The 16,363-nt window shown below is 42.1% G+C and overlaps 1 protein-coding gene across 4 annotated transcripts in view; it reads right to left on the reverse strand.

Annotated features, from left to right (window-relative positions):
• The window catches only part of zbtb16a (zinc finger and BTB domain containing 16a), a 271,241-nt gene that overhangs the window by 243,091 nt on the left and 11,787 nt on the right, over positions 1-16,363 (reverse strand). For all 4 annotated transcript variants that reach the window (XM_072593392.1, XM_072593390.1, XM_072593394.1 and 1 more), the window contains exon 2: positions 11,411-12,730. In XM_072593392.1, coding sequence (XP_072449493.1) covers positions 11,411-12,633 — 1,223 coding nt within the window. In that variant the 5' untranslated portion in view covers positions 12,634-12,730. The remainder of the gene's footprint in view (positions 1-11,410; positions 12,731-16,363) is intronic.

Consider the following 16,363-nt stretch of genomic DNA (forward strand, 5'->3'; position numbering starts at 1 on the left):
CAGCCTCTCTCATACAGGAGAAAGTGAGGAACCCTCCAACCACAAGGGATGAACTCATTTCTCCAGTTTCCTCATTTCCCCTCCCCCCACCTTGTCTCAGTCCCAACCTTCGAACTCAGCACCATCTTCCTAACCTGCAATCTTCTTCCTGACCTCTCCACGCCCACCCCCACTCCGGCCTATCACCCTCACCTTAACCTCCTTCCACCTATCGCATTTCCAATACCCCTAAGTCCCTCCTCCCTACCTTTTATCTTAGCCTGTTCGGCACACTTTCCTCATTCTTGAAGAAGGGCTCATGCCCAAAACATCGATTCTCCTGCTCCTTGGATGCTGCCTGACCTGCTACGCTTTTCCAGCAACACATTTTCATCTCTCATACAGGAGCCTAACCAATGAAATGTGGCTGAGCTATTGCATCATGGTCAGTATAACAGTTGGCAGCCAACAAAATGGTAGAGACTTGTCACCTCGTTCACGCCCAATATCCTCACTACACAATAATGTGCCAACCTAACTGTGCAGACCCAACAAGAACTAATCAACTCAACAGGAATGGAACTTGGAGTTTGACTTGTCAATTCATCTTAGGTCACATAAGAGGATCCTGTTTCTGTTTGCGCTCTTGAACCATTTTAGTTGGTCAATGTTTCTGTTAATGGCTGTTCAACACATTGAATAGGTTGGGTTAAGTTAAACGAGGCCAGTGTAATTCAAAGTAACATGACTTTGAAACATGAAGAACATTCAGAAATAATTCCACATAAAAAGAGAGAGAGAGAGAGAGAGAGAGAGAGAGAATTGTGGGAAATTAGGAGATGAAAATAATCAGTCTCCAAATTATAGAAGGTTGAGCTCAGATTGAAGACAGAACACTTCTAGTCACATAGAACAAACTGCTCCTTCTCAAGAGTGACAACACACACTGCGTGCTCCACTCCAAGTAAACAAATCCAAATGAGCCAAAATAAACAGTAGGAACATTTCTGCTCTAAAAATGAGAGGTTAAGGTAGCTGCAAAAAGAAGTGAAAAGGCCTGAACAGCAAAACAAATTGTTTTTACTTTATATATTCTCTTCCTCAGTGATTTTCATGACTGCTTTGCATGGTTTTGGGTACACATATTCATAAGGTTTTTTTATTCCCCAGGTTACTGAGTAATGCATCATGTACTAGATTCCAAGCCACTACCAATTCTGCTCTTACACAATAGCATAATCTTTGCACTTTGAAATTTCCCTTCTTCTTTTCCCTTAGCTTCAGTTAGACACCATCCCAACTCCTCTCCCTTTGCAGTTCACCCTCTTAGTGTTGAGAAGCAAGACTCAGTGCACTATTTTCTGAACTTCTTTTCCAAAATCTTAAGTGTTTAAATTTTGTGTGTTGGTCAGCATTCTTTTCCTCAATCCAGAGGAACAAAACAGGCCTATTCATCCCTTCAAGCCTGCTTGCCCACTCATTTAATTAGATTCTGGCTGTTCTCACTCAATCATTTATCCACCTTAGATTGTCAGCGCCCAATGTCACAAACAGGCAAAAGTCTAGTCACCTAAGTTTTGAAAGTGTTCAATTATTTGCCCTCCAAAGTGGTCTGGTTCAAACGTTAAGGCTATATCCACAGAATAATAGTTTCTCCCTTCATACCAAATCCTGTAACAGTCTCCATCAAATCATATTTCTACCTTCATATTCAACTGAAAACATTCAAGTGCAAAACTTTGCTGGTGCTTGAATAATGTACATTAAATTGGTCTGCTCTTTTACCTTCATGTTATCCATTGCATGACAGCCAAGATAATGAGGCATTTTATGAACAAATCTTTCATTTCCCCTGCATCCCCTATTCTGCACCTCCCATGTTCACATCCCATTCATTTTAAAAATATATGTACTTGGGAGACAAAATGAATCCAAGATAACTCCCAGTGCAAATTCCTTTGTGGACAAGATCGCTTGAAACAACCTAACCAGCAGCAAACATCTACCCTTCAAGAGGGTCATGAGCGCAACCCTTTATTCAATAACTTGCACCTGGGAACTCCGACCTGCACACGCATAACCACAAGTCTAGCAGTTCTTCAAACAAAAAAAACGCACTATCACTCCGGCTGCCTTCAGGAGCTCTTACAGGGATTACAAGCTGCTGATAATTGCTGGCTTTCAGATCTTCGAGATGGTGCATACATCCAGGAGGGGATAGAAAGCTCGAGTGTGTGTATGGAAGAGAGAGGAATGTAAATATTGGGCCCATGCCAGAAAAACTAAAATTCAGCCACAGAAGCTGTAAAAAGCAGTGCTCTGACATACAAATGTTACAAGTGGCAATGATCTCAGCCGTTCAGGGAGGGTGCTGCAAGTGGGGCAAAGCACTCTACGGAGTTTAGCATAATAGGAAGTGAAAAAACATTGCTTGAATCTTTGAAAAGATAAACCATGCAGACTGTGCAGTCTTAACCCATTAGTTCCCACATATCACTTTTAATATTTCACAACATTTATCGCCAATCTTTACAATGTTCAATTCAGTTGTGGTTTTAAAAAGGAACAAATCCCTTTTGCTCCCTCAAGTCTATATTTCTATATCTATCAAATTGAACGAATGCTTTATGTATCCCATTTAACACTTGGTTTCAATCAGTGTTAAGCATGCACCCACAGACAGGTTACTCATTGCATAGGAATATAAAATGAATGACCGACAAAATCATTTTTATATCCAGAATGCCATTGGCAGATAAGACGATGTACATATCCTGCAATATGAAAAAAGCATGATACCAAACAGAAGATAAGTGAAATTCTATTCCCACATTTTGCGGTGGCCATTCCAACTATATAGCATCTTTAAAAGTAGCAAAACGTCCCACAGCACTTTGTGGGCATCTTGTCAAAAGGAGGTTAACAATCCATGCAAGATGTTCGGACAGATGACAAAAAGCTTGATCAAAACAGAAAAACTTTAAGAAGTACCTTAAGGAAGCAAGAGACATTCAGGAGTTTAGGGAAGAAATCCCAGAGCTTTTGGTCTGGACATCCGGGCCACCAGTGACAGAGTGATAAATTGGCCATATGCAGTAGGCCAGAAGGGGAAGGGTGCAGACATGATTGACAGGATAGTTAGGGGCAACACTCTGGAGGGATCTGAAAATAAAGAGGGGAATTGTCACCTGTTTCCCTACCCTCTCCAAAGATGTGCAAGCAGGGATCTGCACGGGCTGCTCTTTGAAGGGTCAGTGAGGACTCGATGGACTGAATGGCCTGCTTCCACATTGTAGGGATTCTAGGATTCAATGAACAGAGTGGAGCATTGCAAGCAACTCCATGGAAATATAGAGGGTTAAGAAAATAAAAGTCAACATTGAAAATGTAATGTACACCTGCTGTTAAAGGCACCTTTTAAGATTTTCTGCTGAAATTTCTGATTAGATTAGATTATTTACAGTGTGGAAACAGGCCCTTCGGCCCAACAAGTCCACAACGACCTTCGGAAGAGTAACCCACCCAGCCCCATTCCCCCACATTTACCCCTTCACCTAACACTATGGGCAATTTAGCATGGCCAATTCACCTAACCTGCACATTTTTGGACTGTGGAAGGAAACCGGAGCACCCGGAGGAAACCCACGCAGACACGGGGAGAATGTGAGGTTGCAGAGGACAGTAAACTTGTAGCTACTGCAATACAGAGGCAACAACATTGGAAAGCAAGATGAAAAAATGTGATTGACAAGTATCCTAAGAAGAAACAGCAACTTAAGGATTAATGGCAAACAAAATTAGGACAAAATTGTTGAATTTTGACTCGAACTCTTTAGTTTCTCTCTTCTGGAAAATCACAAAGTTATTTGAAATCTAGTCAAGTTATTAACTCAGTCTGAATTAATTTGTGCTCTAGCACTAACCTGGAAAACACTTTTGAAAAAGAATGACAGAGTCCAGGACTGCCCAGAATGAATAGAATAACCAAATTTACACAGGAAGCTAGCACTTACCAGACCCTTCATTCTAACACACATAACCCTGTGTTATATCTGGAAGCAATTACATAGAGTTGAACATGATATACCTTCAAGCTGCCATCCAATAAAATTAAGTCCGAAGAAATATTTTAAACATTTGTAAAAGGAGTTGGCGTGGCCCGTACAGACTGCCTGGTTACGTTTGCTAATTTGCCACTCAAAACAAATCGACAATGCAAGATTCCATCTGCATAACTACCTAAATTTTAACAGAAACTTTGCCAGGTCAATTGTGGAAGAAATTAATAGGATTCTGTTTTACATGTTGTACAATGCAATTGATACATCCACCACTATAAAAGTTACAACTTAAAGACAAATCAAAGGCACTAAGAAATTAATGATTTTCTCAATTTCATTCTTTCTAATATTTTGATTATTTAAATTTTGAAGATCATTTCTCCTGGTCAAAATAATTCATTAGTCTGGTTTCTTGGAATGCTTAAATTCATTCAAATATATTTGAAACATAAAGTGCAATTTTATATTTTAAAATTACAGCTATTTTCAACAATCCAGTCCTGATAATAATGATGCTGATTGAGACAAAATTTACTTTTGAGGTTCAGTAATTAAGTCATCATTAAATCTTACTTGAACAACAAACTTCCTTGACACTGAACCAAATAAACATGAGCATTTCAGCTAAAAATGTTTCAAATAAATAAGTTTATGAGGTTTCAGTACCTTACTACAAGCCCGCATCATCATTTACACACACTGAAATCCCTTTCAAGAAATGTTCAAAGAGAGACAAATTAGGGAAATGCAAGTCAACAGCAAAGAGCATTAAATTATACCATAACCCAGACTACAGGAACAGAGAAGCAAAGCTGCCTGAAAACTATTTATTTCCTGAACTGAACTAATGTGAGAGAGAAAACAGCTTTTAAATTTAACCTGCTCAAAACCTGTCAAGTATTTCTGGGGCTCAATTTTTCTATGGACTTTACTGAACTCTTTAATGCGCTGTTAGCTTTTCACCCAACAGAACAACTTAAGAATGACCTGCTTCCCACTCATCAGCCTAGTTTATTTCAGAAAATACCAGTTTGACCTTGTGAATCCCAGATTCTGTAGGTTGAGAGAAAATGTTAAAAAAATTATCCTGCATTTGCAATTTTAAAATCTATCCAAAATCAACTCATTGTCCCCAAAGTAAAGTTACAAAACCAACCTAGTTGGAATTCACAGCCCATCCTTCTGAACAAGTAAATCCTTAATTCAGCAGCACTCCATGAAAAATAGTGCAGTAGTTGTTTCATTATAAAATCGCAACGATGCGGCACAGAAACAGGCCACAACTGGTCTATACGGAGGTTTATGCTCAACACAAGCCTCCCCACAACTTATTTCATCTCCTGCCCTTTTATTTATTCTTCCCTCAATTTTATCTTGCTACCCTAAAATGAACAATAATGAATTGATGTGGAAATGAGTTCCAAATTCTCAATATTTTACAGTCTCTATACTTCACATTTCTAATATTTTCGATGAGCATAAAAGGGAGACAATCTGCACAGTCTGATCGATGGAAAACATAGAAAATGCTCAGATTGAACTTTTCCAGTGGACAAAGCTGTGGATTTCAACAGATTAAGGATAGAGTCAATTCAAAACCATAGTTTTGGAGGAAGTAATTAATCTCCAGACACAATGATTTATGAAGTAATGCCTTTTGGGTTAGAAGCATAAAAGCAAAATTTGAATGAGTTGATCTCCTTTACCAAATATTCCAGCCTGAACATATATATAAATATATGAGGTGACATGGGCAAGTCAGTGTGTATCAGTATCCTGGTAGATATCGAGGTGGTGAAGTTGGCGATGATAGTGGAGGAGGTTGGGGCAAGAGTGTACGGTGATAGTGGGGGATGGGATGAGTTATGGAGGGAAGAGGATATTTGAAAAAAATTTCAGTGGGACATGTTCTGCTCTACAGTTCTATTTTAAAGCTATTTGAAAATCTAAGTGGCTACATTACCATAGGTCTTAAATTATACATCAAGTTTCAAAAAAAAAATAAACACCTCATGCTTCTCATACAAAGAATAAATCAGAGGTCACAAGCTGATTTCTTTCCAAAGGAATGTCAATCTATAGACTTTTTGTTAACCTCAGGACTCCAGACGAGAACCAGAGTAACAGAAATCCCTAGTGTGTTGACAGAGGTCTTCCCAATGACCAGGGGTTACACGAGCAGGTCAGGATTTTGTGCCTAACTGCAGCACTCATTTCCTGAACAGCTCAGGATCTTCCAGCAATAAAGCTAATGGGACTTCCTAGCATTGCATGTTCGGACTGACAAAGCTGTCTGTCACCGGCCAGGCAGAAAGAAAGAGAATCCTGGTTTCGATTAGGAGGCTCCATTACCAGGTGCCACTAATAAGGCGAGCAGTGAAAACACAGGGAAGGGAATGGTAACGGGAAGGGAGAAGATTAAGGTTGGGGGGGGGGGGGGGGGGGGGTGGATTAAAGGGGTTTCTCGAAGGAATCTCATTCAAAATCCGGAAATCATCAACAGCAGAGGTTACACATGCCGAACGGAGAGAGTTCCCATAAAGCTGCATCTTCAAGCAAGTACCAATGCATTTTAATTTGCAGCTTCACAACAGCAAGTGACCCTGTATCCTAAGCTCCTAAACAACTGCAGAATCTTGCAGCACAGGAGATGGGCACTCAGTCTTGCATTGCTTTTTGAAAGAGCTATTCAATGAATCCCACATCCCTATGTTTTCCCCATGGCTTTCAATAGTTCTTTGTTTAAACATCTATTCACCTGTCCTGTTACTGTTTTATCTAGTTCCAGGGTCTCTTCAGGGAGTGCAGCCCAGACTATTACCACAGACAGCTGAATAAAAAGTGGGTATGCTGCGTTCTTCAAACAATAAATTCTGAGTTCCCTGATGAGATCACATGCCAATTGCTCTTAAAACGGTGATTTTTCTTCTCCAAAATTGTTACATTTTCCACTGATGCATTAGTTCAAGTTTCACATTAGTGTGTAACTCATGATACAACTCATATGCAAAGTCGCTCAGCCGAATGAGATGCTATCCTCAGAAGATACTGACACCATCAGAACTGCCCCCAGTGAAATTCGCAAGAATTGGGAGCAAGATTTCAGTCTGTCATTATAGAGTCATAGAAATGTACAGTACGGAAACAGACCCTTCGGTCCATCTCGTCCATGCTGACCAGATAGCCTAAATTTATAGAGAATCCCTACAGTGCGGAAACAGGCCCTTCAGCCAAACAAGCCCACACCAACCCTCCACCCAAACCCATTCCCCTATCCTGTATTTACTACTGACTAATGCATCTAACCTACACATCCCTGAACACTATAGGCAATTTAGCATGGCCAATTCACCTAACCTGCACAATTTTGGACTGTGGGAGGAAAACAGAGCACTCAGAGGAAATCTACGCAGACACCGAGGGAACATGCAAACTCCACATAGACAATCGCCCAAGGCTGGAATCAAACCCTGGTCTCTGGCACTGAGGCAGCAGTGCTAACCACTGAGCCACTATGCTGCCCCAATTTGCCAGCACTTGCTCCATATCCCTCTAAACCCTTTCTATTCATATACCCCTCCAAATGCCTTTTATATGTTGTAATTGTACCAGCCTCCACCACCTCCTCTGGCAGTTCATTCCATACAGGCACCACCCTCTGCATGAAAAAGTTGTCCCTTAGACCCCTTTTATACCTTTCCCCTCTCACCCTAAACCCATGCCCTCTAGTCTGGACTTCCCCACTCCAGGGAAAAGACTTTGTCTATTTATCCTATCCATGCTTCTCATGATTTTATAAACCTCTGTCAGGTCACCCCTCAGCCTCTGACGCTCCAAGGAAAACAGCCCTAGCCTGTTCAGCCCCTCCCTATAGCTCAAAACCTCCAACCCTGGCAACATCCTCGTAAATCTTTTCTAAACCCTTTCAAGTTTCACAACATCCTTCCTATAGAGGGGAGACCAGAATTGCATGCAATATTCCAGAAGTAAGGATGATCTGATTGATCATATCTTATCATCTTGAGAAGTACTGACACTAGTATAACCATGATGTGGAGGTTCTGGTGTTGGACTGTGGTGGACAAGGTCAGAAGTCATATGACAGGTTATATGACAACTGTTTTGGTTGAAATCACAAGCTTTCGGTGGATTGCTCTTTAGGGGCAGCACTCCAGAAGCTTGTGATTTGAAATAAACCTGTTGGACTAAAGCCTAGTTTCATGTGACATTTGAACTAGTATAACCAGATCTTGCAAATACTATCTGCAGTGGACACACAGACATGAGGATGACGTACCCAGCAAGATATTATGGAGTTGGTGCTGTTACCCCACCATGGTCCTGACTATTACAAATTAGAGTTGAAAAGTGTGGCATTGAAAAAGCACAGCATGTCAGGTAGAACCAGGGGAGCAGGAGAGTCAACGTTTTGGGCATAAGACCTTCATGAGGATTCTCCTGCTCCTGGGATGCTGTCTGATCTGTTGTGCTTTTCCAGCGCCACACTTTTCGACTCTGACTCTCCAAGATCTGCAGTCCTCACTTTCACCTATTGCAGAGTAGAGTCACCACAGTCCAGTCCTTGGTAACTGGATTCCAAAATACAACACTGCTCGTTGTAAACTGTGCTAATTAGACTAACTTACACGGTCACCCTTGGCAGCAACATGAGGAACAAACGAAAACCAAGGCATTTGCTCAGGAACAAGAAGCAATCTGCACCTTCAGCAAGGCCTTAGCAACCAGTTATCAGGGTTCTAGTGTCAAGCAAACCCAACCTGAAAGTGGACTTCTACAAACTAGCCTTGGCTCTACTTGCTGACTAGCCCCAGATGAGCAGATTGGGAATTAATAATGCCTCCATTTCAAGCCCCCAAAATCCCCAGCCCACACTCCCCAGACTTATTTCTCAACTCCAACAGTGAAACATGCTGTCCTTCGCAAGTCAGTAAAGAAAGGTCTCACAACGTCTGCAGATGTGTTAAGAGGAGCCACATCATTTGTGGGAGGGGAGGGGGGAGGGGAGGGCTGGAAACCCACATCCTCCCCGTCTAGCGTATTTGTAACCATTCGCTCTGGCGTGAGGCAGCCCAGCGTTGTAAACCTCCTGCCTGTGCGTGTTGCACATTTCACACCACACTCTTAGCTGTACGTTCAGCCACCTGTCACAGGTGAAGACATTGGAGAAAACCTGGAGCTGACCTCTCTGAGAAGGCTTCAAAGAATCAAATTGGACTAGTAAAGTTCACTCTTTCTCTCTTTCACCGCTGCTTCTGCCAAACAAACCTACAGAACTTCTCCACACTGGGTTTGTATTTTTAACAATCACATCATGCTGCGTCTATTGAAGCTCAACTCTGGTGGGTTATACACAAATGTCTTTGACTCCAGGTGCAAAGTCTCCACGCCACCGCTCGCATCTGAACATGGTCAAATCAGAGTGGGCAGCACAGAAGATGGCTATTCAACCTCTTCCTCTGTGTTGCTCAGTATTAATGCTGCAAGAGAAAATATTTTCAATGTGGGTCACTTCATGGTCCACATTACATTGTCACCAGGAGGAGTGTGCCAGACTCCAGCTCAGAGTGGATGAACACTTGAGTTGGAAAAGACACAGCAGGTCAAGCAGCAGAGGAGAAGGGGAGGCGATGCTTCAGGTCAGAACCTTTCATCAGGATTCAAAACTATTCTCTACTGCCCTAACAGAGATATGTCAGACTGGTGTTAGACTGTCTCAAAGCAAGAACTTTTGGCGTTGGTCAAAATTAAGCTGAACCACACCCTCCAGCAAAATAGACAACGCCTCTATTTTCGACTTAGTCAATTAACAGGCTCCAAATCTCCAACAGGGAGATCTGTTACTAGGCAAATCTGGTTGATGGTGGAGGCGTGCATTGCAAAATGCACAAGGGCCTCTTCAAAATTGGGGAGGATGCTGACAGTAAGTGCTTTCTAGAACCATTAAATTGACAAACTGATCCAGAAAAATCCAATTTTTGACCCCTTGCTCAGAGAAATCTGAACTCATTTGGTTCCTGTTTGAGAGACATTCTTGCTCACACCACAAACATATCCCAGTGTTGTACAACTGTAGATGTGTACCCAACAACACTGTGCCTCCATTCAGAGAGCACCCTGTTTTACTGGAACTGACTCATACCCATCAGTGCTGTCCCCCAGCTGGTACACTGCAACAGAGCTGAAGTCCTTGTTGGAACATTGTTCCATTATTGCCTCACATTAGAGAGAAATTTGATCAATGAGAGACTGAGAGAAACAGTGACACAACATTCTACTGCCTGCTACATACAACCTGCATCCTTCAGAATGCACGCATTTTATACTCGCTAACCCTTTCTTCAATAATGAAACCAACCAATACCAGTTTTTCACTGTGCACTCCTGGATCCCACGAGATAATATCCAGGAAAAGTTGAAGGACAGTTTGGTTTCAGGATTAAGCAATGGTTGACAGACTGTATTACCCTCACTCATCCCAAGGAATACTACTAACAGAAACAGATCTTAAGGATAACAAGTATGGACAAGGAAAACCATCTATTTGGATGCCCGTACAATTTCTATGCTGTGCTACCTTTGGTTGGACCCATCAGTTCTTGAGCCTAGGAGCACTCCTTCTACTGAATCTTCAACAAATCCTACGGCATTCATGGTGTACATATGCGGTTTCATTTTCCATCTTGTACTTTACGTTCATCTATGTTAAACAGAATCTTTTACAAATCTTCTCCCACTCCAAGCTGAATGCTAACGAGACCATTGGAATAGTAGACCATTTAGCCCCTTAAGCCTCTATACCTAACCCATCTAAGTGGCTCCCATTAAAACAAAAACACCGTCAGTTTTAGTTATATTTTAAAAAGATGTTTGTCTATCTACACTGTTGCTGGTTGGAGACTATCGGAGAGACAAATGGGGAGGTCAGAAAAAAAAAGAATGATTTTTGCACAGAAGCTGGTTAGAGCAGAGAGTGGTATGCTATAAAACATGTTGTGGAGTTCATAAATTATTTAAAAGGGTATTAGACAGCTGCTTGTAAAATGGGAAACTTAAAAGGGCATAGACTGTGAGCTGGCGACCAGGATCAGAACTGACAGTTCATGGGGAAAGATACAGGAGCAAGATTGAGGAGATGGACAGGCCTTACATTTCAAAGTAAAAGAAAAAAGCCTCTTAACATCCTATGACTCTGTAAAGATCCTTCTGCTTTTTCTCGTAGCTTCCCACTTGTAACCTCTCATCAGTTCCCTTTGCCAGCACCCAATAAATCGGAATAAGGACTGGGTGCATTGCCACTGGCTAAACAACCCTTCAAGGAGTGCCACAAGGCATGGTCGCAATGTCTTTACCTGTGTTGTTCAATGGCGTCATTATCTGATAGCTCCATGCCACAAACGTTACACCTCTCACTGGCAGATCTATTCTCTGTCTTCATGCCCACTGCAAGCTCGCCCAATTTGTTGAAAAGTTCCCTCTGAATGAAACCTTGAGGCAGAAGCCCCCCATAACCAGTAAAGTCCATAGCCACAGAGAGTGTAGGCTGCACGTGGAGAGCAGAGGATAAGGAAGTAGGCACCTCCAACAGACCGTCAGTTCTGCGGTTGAATTGGACAGGGTACAACATGCCATGTTTCTCAGCCTGCATGTTGGGGTTGCTCTCCAAGCTGCCTTGTATACCCAGCCCTGCCTCGTGAGCTTGCTCTCCAGAGTTTTCCTCACGAACATAGTGCAGCTCACGGGCACTGGTGATGACACTGCTACGTGTTGGCGTGCCAGGGGCTTCTTTGTACCTATCTGTGTCAGATAACTTTTCACCTGCTGAAGAGCCTGATTCGCCAGTCTTGGGACTGGATCCCTCCTCTACCTGCATCATCTCGTGCTTGACTTCAGTTAGCATGGTATGCCTCTCCCCGGCAGTGAATGCTTCATCTGCTGAGGCTTGTTGTAAAGACCCTTGAATAATTGACTGTCCAATACTCATGAGACTATCTACAGCAGCTTTGGTGGGGCTCATTGCTGAAAGCCCAAACGATGTGGAGACAGAAGGGCTTTGTTCTTCCATCGTCCTGACTGGTACAGCCTGATTACTCATATAGCCAACATCCTCACCAGACAGTTGTTTTGTCACCAATATATTCTTGTTAAACTTGGTCTTGCCTCCATCCTCATCTTCGGTGACTGTCATTTCTGCATCATTATCATCTGTGGTCTGGATAGTCTCTAGAATCTTCAAACACTGTTCCTCCAGATACTCAATCTCCAAGATCTCAGCTGCATACAGTAGATCGTCCAAGTCTTCAACTTTCGCCTGGAGCGTGGCAGTGTAAGCATACTCAAGAATCTGTTGGAAGGTCTTTGGTGAAAGGAAGTCCAAGGTGTAATGCTGACTGTTGCGAAGAAACAAAATCTCAAACATCTTGCTCGTACAAGCTAAGACAGTCCGATGGGCATGAAATTCTTGACTATCCACCAAGATCACCACGTCACACAGAGTCCCCAAAAGTCGCATCTGGTTGGCCTTGTGAAGGAGCGCCGAGGGATGGCTGGGGTTCTGAAGCTTTATTAATCCCATTTTTAATCAAATCCACCACTCTGCTGTACGCTGGACCAACTCATGAGGATGTCTGTGGCAGTTAGTTACACGGCTTAGCGTACAGGTGTTCAGTTATCTGCAGGAACAAAAAGTCAACAATTTTAGAACTGACTAATACTTTGACGGAAAGCAAGTTCCACTGTCAAGCAACTCCCTCTCACCTCCCCCATACCCCACGTAGCCCACCCAGACTCCGAGGCAAATAGATTTAGATATTTGTCTCCAAGTCCTTTCATGATCCCACCCCATCCACTTCAGCGCGACTGCCCAATCCTATGAAATCCTCCACTCTGTTGCTCAGGATTCTCATATAATTCAATACTCCATTCCCTGATCTCAAGTCACACCTTCAGAGGCAAAACCTTCATATAATGGTTCCTAAAAAAATACTCTCTCCTCTTGTCATCTTCCCCTCCTGTTTCAAAAATCTCTTATTTGGCCATTCTTCTTAATTTCTCCTTTGCTGCTCAAGTGGTGATTATTGCCTTAGCCCACCTGAGATATGCCTGGGATTGGTTACAACATTACGGAAACTCTGCCACCCCATACCAGAGCATGAAACATCTCCCAATCACCCATCACCCCCTGCTGAGCAATATTGGCTCCTGGTCCAACAACACTTCCATTTGGAACTTCTCCCTCTTATTTACGTTGCCTCACCTCTCTCCACTATCTCACTCTCCATAATCCCTCAAGTCCTTTAGGGAAGGAAATTTTAGTCCGACTTACATGTGACTCCAGACCTACAGCTAGGTAATTGACTCTAAACGGTCTCCTAGACAATTGGGGATCAGTAATAAATGCTGGCCAAGTCACTGATGCTCACATCCTGTGATTGAATTTTTTCAAAGTGAACAAGCAAAAACTGTAGCCTTTTCTAGAAAATGAGAATTTTTAAATAATTGTTTAAAGTAGCCTTTTAATTTAAAGTACCAAAACTGTGCTATAGTTTTATTTCCCCTTGCAGAATTAATCCTAAACTCTAGTTATTGTTTATCATGTGCTGCACTGTAGAACATTAAGTGCTTTAGTCATAAATCAATATAGCCACAAATATAGTATTTAATCCATGGTGACAAATGCTTTTCGTGAAGGTTATTTACTACCCTGCCTTATTCCCAGATGCAGCACTAGGCAAAACCTTCCATCTTCCTAAATTAATTACCAGCCAATACGATCACTATCCCTGATAAACTTTGATAGCCAAGATTAATTATTTGAAATTTCCACAGGACAAAGAAAGGTGGTAATTTGATTGAAGTATGGCATGAACAAAATGCAATTTAGTGAGTGCCCAGAGATATTATCGGAATCCAGTGTAGGGACAATATCCACCTTTATTGACCATTGCAATCCAACTAAACCACAAGAAGGTGGTGTGCAGAATGCAAAGAACAAGGGCCTGAAAGAGAAGAAAGAGACAGCACGAGAGGCAGCAGCCACAAAAACAGCAATTTTAAAAGATAGTTGGCAAAAACGGCGCGTTTTTTTGTGACCTGAACTGCACTGCCTGCAAGAGTAGGGGAAACAAATTTAATCATTAGTTTCAAAAAGACACACTTAACCCTACATTTATTGTTCCTTTTTGAGAAAAGAGCAGAGAAACCCGATAAAAGAGAAACACTCTTTTAGACAGAGTGTTAGCAGTAAAGGGCTGAATGCCTTCCTTCTGTACCATAGAATTCTATCGTGTGAAAGACACAAACACAAGTGTTACATAAAACCTGAAACGAAGGAGTCAAGTATCCCCTGATGCTTTCCATTGGTACCTTCACTTTCAGTAATTTGATATGGCTCCATTCCAATTGGCTCCAAATCGGCTGCTAACATTTGGCTCATCAAAGCCAAATGTTCTTGGGTAGAACAACTAACTTGTCTTGGCCTGTTGTATCCAGCTCCTGATTACACTATCACCACACGGAGCATATCTTGAGAACAACCTTCAACCCACGGAGCCATATCTCGATTAGAATTCAGGCGGTATTGCATGGTCACTTGGTGGTGGGATCACATCAGAACAACGTGGATCACAATGTGGATCTTAACACCCCAGCAACAACAAAAACATACCAAAAGGTCACTCAGCATTACTAATGGTTAAGTTCACAGCGAGAAACTTTAATTGCATAAAATGGAGGAAAGGTGTGGGAGCAAGCAATACATAGCGTTAGCAGAACAGGCCATTTGTCCCACCTGCTTTACATGAATGCCTCCCCCACTCCTATCAAGTTACCTGTCTAGCTTTCCCTTAAATGCATTACCCAATTTGCTTCAACTATATCTTATAGCAACAAGTTCCATATTGTCTGGGTGAGAGGACTTTCCATCCCATTGGATTTATAGCCATCATATAAATATGGTTCCAAGTTTCAAACTCGTGAGTGGAAACACTTCTACAGTTTAAACCTTGTAATAGGAATGATATAGTATGAATAGATTTCCATTTTGTCACCCCTTCACCTATCTCTCTTCTACAGGAGAGCCCCAATGTCTTCAACCTATCCAGATCTGATCAGGTTATTCCACGTCATTCAAAAGGACAATCACCAATTCACACAACCAGCTCCAGTTATCCACCGGCTGAAAGAACTGAGTGATTACATGTGAATGCAAAATACAGATGGGTGCCTATGCTCTGACACTGGTTTCACACCATCTCTAAAGAGGTGAAAAAACATGACCGGAACGGACAGGACAGAAAGGATGGCAATAGCAAACATTGCTGAAAGTATGATGAGCGACAGTTTTGCACAGCACACAGCAAACAGTCTTTGATGTCTTGTCAAGGTTTTCACCAAACTAGCCAAGTTCAACAGCAGAACCCCCAACTTGGTATCTTTGAATGGAAGTAGGGAAAAATGGTATCTTTGAATGCCCTTCATCCAGGAAGAATTTACAAGGAGTTTGAGACTCCAGGGAAAGTGAGAATATTACACAAGTAGATTACATCGGAAGAGTTTAATGTGTAACACCCACACAACTCACTAGCAGTGTTACCAAAGATTTTGCTACTCTCCAAGCCTACAAACTCCACCACCTTCAAGGACAGGATGCAACAGGTACACAGAAATGCCACCACCCTCAACAGACAAATCATCTATAATCACCATTTCATCACAAATTTATAATTCTGAATCGCCCTCCCCAAAGACACGGTGGGTGTACCTTCACCATCTGATTTACAGCAGCTTAAAGATGGCACCCACTGTCAGCTTTTTAAAGGCAATTAGAGATGGATGTGAAGGACTGGCTTAGCCGACAATACTTAAATCCCATGAATAAATGTATTTTATTTTAAAATGTAGGATCCTGTGTCTTCATGGTGACACAGTAAATGTAGAACAAGATAAAATGCAAAGCAGGAGTATTTCATCAGGCTCTGAATTATTGGTTGATGAGCAGTTTCTGGATTATGCAACACCGGTAGAGAATGGAGCGAGATTAATGTTCAGTGGGAGCATTTCTGCTGCAGAGTCCAAACAGTTCCACCAAGAGCTGACACTGGTCCCACTCAGAATTCAGAGTTGATATCCAGGATTCTTGGGCTCTGTGGGTTCAATCTCACTTCCGTGCTGCATACACTTCCCCCACTCCTACCCAACTGTATGGTATGGTATGTATACTACTTACCCATCATATTAGCCTGCAAATTCCTCTCTGATCCACTGTCTCCAAAACAGAAGATTGAAAAAATATGAAAAGCGCAAAC

This window comes from Chiloscyllium punctatum, chromosome 23 (assembly GCF_047496795.1).
Source record: "Chiloscyllium punctatum isolate Juve2018m chromosome 23, sChiPun1.3, whole genome shotgun sequence".
Lineage (NCBI taxonomy): Eukaryota > Metazoa > Chordata > Chondrichthyes > Orectolobiformes > Hemiscylliidae > Chiloscyllium > Chiloscyllium punctatum.